The 10,819-nt window shown below is 32.8% G+C and overlaps 1 protein-coding gene across 1 annotated transcript; it reads right to left on the minus strand.

The window, feature by feature from the left end:
- Positions 1-5,999: 5,999 nt before the first annotated feature.
- msx2b (muscle segment homeobox 2b) lies at positions 6,000-10,584 on the minus strand. Its single transcript, XM_024393480.2, has 2 exons — positions 10,079-10,584; positions 6,000-8,443 (listed from the first exon to the last, which is right to left on the minus strand). Exons 1-2 carry the CDS (start codon positions 10,434-10,436, stop codon positions 8,016-8,018), a joined length of 786 nt encoding a protein of 261 aa, XP_024249248.1. The 5' UTR covers positions 10,437-10,584; the 3' UTR covers positions 6,000-8,015.
- Positions 10,585-10,819: the final 235 nt, after the last annotated feature.

The raw sequence follows: 10,819 nt of genomic DNA on the forward strand, positions 1-10,819 counted from the left end.
CCACCAGAGACTCTAGGTTCGCACCCAGGCTCTGTCGCACAATTGGCCTAGTGTCGTCCGGGTTAGGGAGGGCTTGGCTGGTAGGGATATCCTTGTCTCATCGCGCACCAGCGACTCCTGTGGCGGGCCGGTCACAGTGCGTGCTAAACAAGGTTGCCAGGTGCACAGTGTTTCCTCCGACACATTGGTGCGGCTGGCTTCCAGGTTGGATGCGCGCTGTGTTAGAAGGTTGGGCTGTGTATCAGATGCATCGGATGCATGACCTTCGTCTCTCCCGAGCCCGTACGGGAGTTGTAGCGATGAGACAAGATAGTAGCTACAAACAATTGGATACCATGAAATTGGGGAGAAAAGGGGTATTTTTTTTTTTTTTTAACAAACAAAAAAACATTACATTACAAAACATTACATTAAAATACATACATAACACACTCTAACATTACATTACAATACATACATAACACACTCTAACATTACATTACAATACATACATAACACACTCTAACATTACATTAAAATACATACATAACACACTCTAACATTACATTAAAATACATACATAACACACTCTAACATTACATTACAATACATACATAACACACTCTAACATTACATTACAATACATACATAACACACTCTAACATTACATTACAATACATACATAACACACTCTAACATTACATTAAAATACATACATAACACACTCTAACATTACATTAAAATACATACATAACACACTCTAACATTACATTAAAATACATACATAACACACTCTAACATTACATTAAAATACATACATACATTAACATTACATTACAATACATACATAACACACTCTAACATTACATTAAAATACATACATAACACACTCTAACATTACATTAAAATACATACATAACACACTCTAACATTACATTAAAATACATACATAACATTAACATTACATTACAATACATACATAACACACTCTAACATTACATTACAATACGTACATAACACACTCTAACATTACATTACAATACATACATAACACTCTAACATTACATTAAAATATACATAACATAACATTACATTACAATACATACATAACACACTTAACATTACATTACAATACATACATAACACACTCTAACATTACATTACAATACATACATAACACACACATAACACACTCTATTACTAAATACATTACATTAACATTACATTACAATACATACATAACACACTCTAACATTACATTAAAATACATACATAACACACTCTAACATTACATTACAATACAAACATAACACACTCTAACATTACATTAAAATACATACATAACACACTCTAACATTACATTACGATACATACATAACACACTCTAACATTACATTACAATACATACATAACACACTCTAACATTACATTACAATACATACATAACACACTCTAACATTACATTACAATACATACATAACACACTCTAACATTACATTAAAATACATACATAACACACTCTAACATTACATTAAAATACATACATAACACACTAACATTGCATTACAATACATACATAACACACTCTAACATTACATTACATTACAATACATACATAACACACTCTAACATTACATTAAAATACATACATAACACACTCTAACATTACATTAAAATACATACATAACACACTCTAACATTACATTACAAAACATACATAACACACTCTAACATTACATTAAAATACATACATAACAACATTACATTAAAATACATACATAACACACTCTAACATTACATTAAAATACATACATAACACACTCTAACATTACATTACAATACATACATAACACACTCTAACATTACATTAAAATACATACATAACACACTCTAACATTACATTACAATACATACATAACACACTCTAACATTACATTAAAATACATACATAACACACTCTAACATTACATTACAATACATACATAACACACTCTAACATTACATTAAAATACATACATAACACACTCTAACATTACATTAAAATACATACATAACACACTCTAACATTACATTAAAATACATACATAACACACTCTAACATTACATTACAATACATACATAACACACTCTAACATTACATTACAATACATACATAACACACTCTAACATTACATTACAATACATACATAGCACACTCTAACATTACATTACAATACATACATAGCACACTTAACATTACATTAAAATACATACATACACACTCTAACATTACATTACAATACATACATAACACTCTAACATTACATTACAATACATACATAACACACTCTAACATTACATTAAAATATATACATAACACACTCTAACATTACATTAAAATACATACATAAACACTAACATTACATTACAATACATACATACCGCACTCTAACATTACATTAAAATACATACATAACACACTCTAACATTACATTACAATACATACATAACGCACTCTAACATTACATTACAATACATACATAACACACTCTAACATTACATTAAAATACATACATAACACACTCTAACATTACATTACAATACATACATAACACACTCTAACATTACATTAAATACATACATACCACACTAACATTACATTACAATACATACAAAACATTACATTACCATACATACATAACACACTCTAACATTACATTACAATACATACATAACACACTCTAACATTACATTACAATACATACATAACACACTCTAACATTACATTACAATACATACATAACACACTCTAACATTACATTAAAATACATACATAACACACTCTAACATTACATTACAATACATACATAACACACTCTAACATTACATTACAATACATACATACATAACACACTCTAACATTACATTACAATACATACATAACACACTCTAACATTACATTACAATACATACAGAACACACTCTAACATTACATTACAATACATACATAACACACTCTAACATTACATTAAAATTACATTAAAATACATACATAACACACTCTAACATTACATTACAATACAAACATAACACACTCTAACATTACATTAAAATACATACATAACACACTCTAACATTACATTACAATACAAACATAACACACTCTAACATTACATTAAAATACATACATAACACACTCTAACATTACATTACGATACATACATAACACACTCTAACATTACATTACAATACATACATAACACACTCTAACATTACATTACAATACATACATAACACACTCTAACATTACATTACAATACATACATAACACACTCTAACATTACATTAAAATACATACATAACACACTCTAACATTACATTAAAATACATACATAACACACTCTAACATTGCATTACAATACATACATAACACACTCTAACATTACATTACATTACAATACATACATAACACACTCTAACATTACATTAAAATACATACATAACACACTCTAACATTACATTAAAATACATACATAACACACTCTAACATTACATTACAATACATACATAACACACTCTAACATTACATTAAAATACATACATAACACACTCTAACATTACATTACAATACATACATAACACACTCTAACATTACATTAAAATACATACATAACACACTCTAACATTACATTACAATACATACATAACACACTCTAACATTACATTAAAATACATACATAACACACTCTAACATTACATTACAATACATACATAACACACTCTAACATTACATTAAAATACATACATAACACACTCTAACATTACATTACAATACATACATAACACACTCTAACATTACATTAAAATACATACATAACACACTCTAACATTACATTAAAATACATACATAACACACTCTAACATTACATTAAAATACATACATAACACACTCTAACATTACATTACAATACATACATAACACACTCTAACATTACATTACAATACATACATAACACACTCTAACATTACATTACAATACATACATAGCACACTCTAACATTACATTACAATACATACATAGCACACTCTAACATTACATTAAAATACATACATACACACTCTAACATTACATTACAATACATACATAACGCACTCTAACATTACATTACAATACATACATAACACACTCTAACATTACATTAAAATATATACATAACACACTCTAACATTACATTAAAATACATACATAACACACTCTAACATTACATTACAATACATACATACCGCACTCTAACATTACATTAAAATACATACATAACACACTCTAACATTACATTACAATACATACATAACGCACTCTAACATTACATTACAATACATACATAACACACTCTAACATTACATTAAAATACATACATAACACACTCTAACATTACATTATAATACATACATAACACACTCTAACATTACATTACAATACATACATACCACACTCTAACATTACATTACAATACATACATAACACACTCTAACATTACATTACCATACATACATAACACACTCTAACATTACATTACAATACATACATAACACACTCTAACATTACATTACAATACATACATAACACACTCTAACATTACATTACAATACATACATAACACACTCTAACATTACATTAAAATACATACATAACACACTCTAACATTACATTACAATACATACATAACACACTCTAACATTACATTACAATACATACATACATAACACACTCTAACATTACATTACAATACATACATAACACACTCTAACATTACATTACAATACATACAGAACACACTCTAACATTACATTACAATACATACATAACACACTCTAACATTACATTACAATACATACATAACACACTCTAACATTACATTAAAATACATACATAACACACTCTAACATTACATTACAATACATACATAACACACTCTAACATTACATTACAATACATACATAACACACTCTAACATTACATTACAATACATACATAACACACTCTAACATTACATTACAAATCATTACATTCAAATGCAAAGTATGTGAGTGTATTTGTTGCCATTCTTAATTTACAGTTTTAGATTGTAATCATAGCACCACCTACCCAGTTTGTTCCCAAGGTGCTATATCCAACAGTACCACTAGAGGAGGTATCTGACACGGATCGTCTCCGTGGTTGAATGACATATTCCCAAACACTCAAAGGTCATATCCTCCAGTGGTGGAAAAAGTACCCAATTGTCATTCTTTAGTAGAAGTAAAGATACCCTTAATAGAAAATGAGTAAAAGTGAAAGTCTACTTGATTAAAAGTCGAAAAGTATTTTGTTTAAAATATACTTATAAGTATCAAAAGTAAATGTAATTGCAAAAATGGACTTAAGTATTAAAATCTGAAAGTTAAAGTATAAATAATTTAAATTACTAGACTACACCATTTTTGTATTTTTATTTTATTTATGAATAGCCAGCGGCACCCTCCCAACACTGAGACATCATTTACAAACGAAGCATATCTGTAGTGAGTCCGCCAGATCAGAGGCAGTAGGCACAACCAGGGATGTTATCTTGATAAGTGTGTGAATTTGACAATTTTTCTGTTCTGCTAAGCATTCTAAATATAACATAATATATAATATATATATATATATATATAAGTAATTTTGGGTGTCAGGGAAAATGAATGGAGTAAAAAGTACATTATTATCTTTAGGAATGTAAAAGGTGTCAAAAATATAAATAGTAAAGTACAGATACCCCCCAAAAAACTACTTAAGTAGTACTTTAAAGTATTTTTACTTAAGTACTTTACACCACTGATATCCTCTGGCTCTAGAGTGGTGTAACAACACATTGACATAATGATTTCTCAGTATTTTGCTTCTTGTTATAAATATGTTTGTTTATTTAAAATCAGAATCAATCTAATAAAATATTTGGCCTCTTTAATGAATGCCTTGAAGGTCAAAAGAGCATGCCATCACAAAAAAAAAATCACAATAACGGTGAAACCATTTATTTAGCACAAATATAGAACATTGTTTCAATAGATAAAGAACTTCTCCCTCAAGTAATATAGCCTCAACCTGACATTTCCAAACAGATCCTCGAACATCTCTGCCAATCTGCTGTTCATTAAGCTGATTGCTTGACTGCGCCAAGGGCTTGCCTCGCTGCCTTGTTTTGATTAAAGGGAAGCTCATAAATAGACTGCTGCCTATAAATGATTTCCTCATTACATCAAAGTCACACGGAAGTTGTAAGCAGCTCTTACAATTGCCACAAATGCAGCTAACTTTATAGGGTTAGGGCCCTGATGAATGATATAACAAGGACGGAAGGAGGACCATAAAACATGACCAATCTGGCTTTCCAAATCAATGGTGTTTCACACAAAGCAGAAGTGTTGTAGAAGCCGGACACAGTTGACAACAAAAAACAACAACAACAACAACAGCATTAAGGTCAATTAGTCCCAAGAATGCTGCTCTGGAAATAATACTACTGCCATCTTAAAACCTGGCATGTTTAAATCTTAGTAGCTTAACAACGTTTGTAATTGAAATAACCCAAAGGTATGACGCACGACAGTGTTTGAGACACAGGTACAGCTCTACTTATCGTTCCACAGATTCTTGCTGAAGTTACTGCTTTCAGAATGAGAAGGGCTGAGATGAGGGAATAGTGGTATAGTTTAGATGCTATGGTTTGGGGCTTTGCATTTCTCGATTTCAATTGACATTAACACAATTTCACATGAAATGAAATCATTATGTTACGTACTGGAAGCATAACACTGCAAAATCCATGACAACTTAATGAAACATTGTTTTAAAATGACATTCACTGATACGGTTAACAACAGTTTTATAATATCTGGAAATCTCACTTTTATGTGCTTACAGTTGAGGGTTGTCAAATATTGACATAAACATTATCAACCATGTTACCATACCACACATCAGCTGTGTCTGTGGAAAATGTAGGTCATGTTCAATTTCAAAGGCTTAGATAGCACAGCCGTAGATACGTAACAACATATTCCGACTTACATAATATCTCAAGAAGAAAACATATGTTTTAAACGATTTTAATTTGATACTTGTGAATGACATACATAACCAAATTAAAAGGTATTTATAAAACTGCATAGTATAGCTCCTTCCAAAGGAACATTTAGATGAAAGATTAAAAAGTATTTATAAAACTGCATAGTATAGCTCCTTCCAATGGAACATTTAGATGAAAGATTAAAAAGTATAAACTTTTGCCACATTTGAGCTACATGTTATAAATACGAAACATGAATCACTCAATCAATTCATTTCCAGCATTAAAAGTTTAGAGTGAAAGCAAAATAAATAAGTATACACAAATGAATCGAAGACTACAAATGCCTGACAGAACAGAAGTGGTGAATAGAATGTGTTGCTACAGTCAAATCTAACGTAAAAATAGCAACACATTTGATTTAGTTGAGTTTATGAAAAAAAAAGACAACAGTTCCCACAACTAATTTATTAGACTTCGGTATGGGATGAAAGCAGTCGGAAATCAAACTTGTCTGTCATCAAGTAGAGGTAAAATGAGACAGTCCTGAAGTTTGGATCCACCCGGGACCGAACAGAATTATGGGCCTTAGTTGAATCTTCTATGCTAGCTAGATGACAAGTGGAATGGAAGTAATTGAACTACATGTTGTCAATATCAGAGGCAATTGGATAAACATTTGCATTGGAATATATTCCATCAAGTAAAACAGAACCACTAGTTAATTTGGCCTTGATATCCAAATCAGCAGAAGAAAAACAAGACACCAGAAAACAATTCATTTAAGTCTTTAAGGCTCTTTCGTGATTGAGGCGCTGTATCTTCAGGTGTAAAAAAAAAACTACATTTCAGTGTTGTTTCATAGCAAGGAGAAAAAGATAGTATTTAAAAAAAGAGTTATGTCCACGTGTCAAAGACTAATATGACCAGAATAGTCCAGCGAGCAGAGGCGTATATTCCTATCCATCATCCTGATAGATGATACATGCTGTATCCCAGAGGTGTAGCGTACAACCCCATAGGTGAGAGGGGCAGCATGGGACGGTGGTAGGGGTAGGACTGTCCGTAGAGGGAGACGGCTGTGTGGAGCTGTGCTCCCAGGGGCATTGGTAACGTAAAGCCCGGGTGCAGCGCGGGTTTGGCAGCCATTTTGAGCTTCTCCAACTCGGCCTCCTGTAGTCTCTTGGCCTTAGCCCGGCGGTTCTGGAACCAAATCTTGACCTGGGTCTCAGTCAAGGTCAGAAAGCTGGAGAACTCGGCCCGCTCAGCAATAGACAGGTACTGCTTCTGACGGAACTTACGCTCCAGAGACAGCAGCTGGGAGGTGGTGAAGGGAGTACGAGGCTTTCTGTTGGTCTTGTGCTTCCGCAGCGGACAGGTAGGACTTACCTGCCCTGGAGAGACAGAGAGCGAGACAGAGAGACAGAGAGAGGGAGAGAGAGGTTCAGAGCCAATGCTGATTTAATTTAACACATGGATAAGCTACTTGAGTGACAAAGTAAATACTGTGTCCTGATCCTGATAGAAAACATGTACCTAATGTGGTATTATCACATCATCCTGATAGAAAACATGTACCTAATGTAGTATTATCACATCATCCTGATAGAAAACATGTACCTAATGTAGTATTATCACATCATCCTGATAGAAAACATGTACCTAATGTAGTATTATCACATCATCCTGATAGATCAATGAACAATGTTAGAGATACAGTATGAACTGATTGTGTGTGTACCCAAAGGAATTGGTTGGGCCGATAGCAATTTTAAACTGAAATTGAAACGTTGGCATACTAATTTCCCCTAAGTGCTGTACAAGTGAATTGACTATATAACATTTTCTTTGCATAAAATAGAGTGATTTTGGGGTGATGTAATATGTGATCCAATCAACTGTTTCTTACTAAGCTTGTTGTGGTTCATTGTTAAATGGAAACATCAAACATTGCAATGGATACACATACTCCTGTCAAGGGAGGGGAGGACTATTATTTGTTGATTAATTTAAAGCAATGCTGACAATTACACACAAACCACATGAACAAACTCAATTAAAGGGTTTGAAGACCTGCCTGATATTCCAAAAAGATAGATAGAAATAAATCTAGATATCCCAAATAAATCATGGAAAAGGTTGAATATTGTTTTCAAATGAAAGATGAGGATGTAGCAGTATAACTTACAAGACCCACAGTAAGCCATTTTATTAACTCAAATAACTTTGTAAAGACCCAGGCCTAACCAAATTATTTTCCTAATACTTATTTGTCACATATTTGTCTAATAGATTGAATATCAAGACTCTTACTTTATGGTAAGGATTTTCTACACAAACATTCAGATATATTCAAAGTAAATACTTGCACAAATTATTTTAGTTTACACCCTGTTAAATAAATTGAATTTGTCTGCCATACAAAAGGATTTTATGAGACAGGCAGCACACATACAAATGATATGTTAATTGATTTGTATTTAACAATATTTTTTATTTAACCTTTATTTAACCAGGCAAGTCAGTTAAGAACAAATTATTTTTTACAATGATGGATAAAAAATAAAAATAATATTTATATATATATATATATAGGACAAAACACAGATCACGAAAAGAGAGACAACAGAACACTACATAAAGAGAGACCTAAGATAACAACATAGCAAGGCAGCAACACATGACAACACAGCATGGTAGCAACACAACATAACAACAACATGGTAGCAACACAACATGGTAGCAGCACAAAATATGGTACAAACATTATTGGGCACAGACAACAGCACACAGGGCAAGAAGGTAGGGACAACAATACATCACGCAAAGCAGCCACAGCTGTCAGTCAGTGTCCATGATTGAGTCTTTGAATGAAGAGACTGAGATAAAACTGTTTGATAATGTACTGTACTTTTTATCCCTAAATATAAAATAATAGGTTATGGGAAATAGTGAGGAGAAGTACACCTTCCAAATGTGTTCCGATTAGTCTACATTAAAAAAACAGATTTTCTCCAAAAATTACTTACGCGTTTGTGCAGAGAATCTTGGGCTCATAACCCAGGGAGCACAATCATCCGGCTCGGAGGACTCTGACTTTACAGGCGACAGTGGGATAAAGTGCTTTCGGATTCCCGCGGGAGGGCTGTAGCTCTCTCTGCACAGGTACGGAGAGTTCTGCGTCTTTGAAAATGTAACCACAGATACATTGTCGGGTTTGCTTGTAAACTCACTGTGAATCTTTCTACTTGACATTATAGCCTCCACACTGAAGGGATGATGGTGTCTTGTCACTTGAGTTTTGAGGCCATCCATCGTCCTCTCTAGCTCCGGTCGGCTGTCCTCCTCCGATGAACTGCTATCCCTCAAACTCACATGGGCAGACATTCCCCCGAAATATGTACCAATGGCACCCGACAAGACTATCAGTCTCAGCTACAGGTGGCCTTCAAAGTATGGGGACACGACCTGTCAAGTGTGGGATAGGTTAAATAATCACGTGGCGCCAGTGGAACTTTCGGCCAATCGCAGCGCTGCCAAAATGTAAGAGCGGCCCTTGTTACCAGTGATTGGTCTCTCACACAAGGGTTCAAAAATATATCCAGTAGGCTATACCACATGGTGTACTGTGACGGATTACTTCGAACCTAACCTCAAGAGATTGTGTAAACACAGGCCCCTTGTGGGTCATTTACGCCCAATTATGAAAGAGATGAACAATCTCTCTCAGGATGTGACTTTTCCTGATTGTAAAACGTTGTTGGTGCCTC

This window comes from Oncorhynchus tshawytscha, linkage group LG30, assembly GCF_018296145.1.
Source record: "Oncorhynchus tshawytscha isolate Ot180627B linkage group LG30, Otsh_v2.0, whole genome shotgun sequence".
Taxonomy (NCBI): Eukaryota; Metazoa; Chordata; class Actinopteri; order Salmoniformes; family Salmonidae; genus Oncorhynchus; species Oncorhynchus tshawytscha.

Excerpts from the sequence above, each read along its gene's own strand:
- msx2b (XM_024393480.2), bottom strand. The coding sequence starts at position 10,436 with ATGTCTGCCCATGTGAGTTTGAGGGATAGCAGTTCATCGGAGGAGGAC. Across the intron at positions 8,444-10,078 it reads AAGATTCTCTGCACAAACGC|GGCAGGTAAGTCCTACCTGT; the intron begins GTAAGTAATTTT and ends CTGTCTCTCCAG.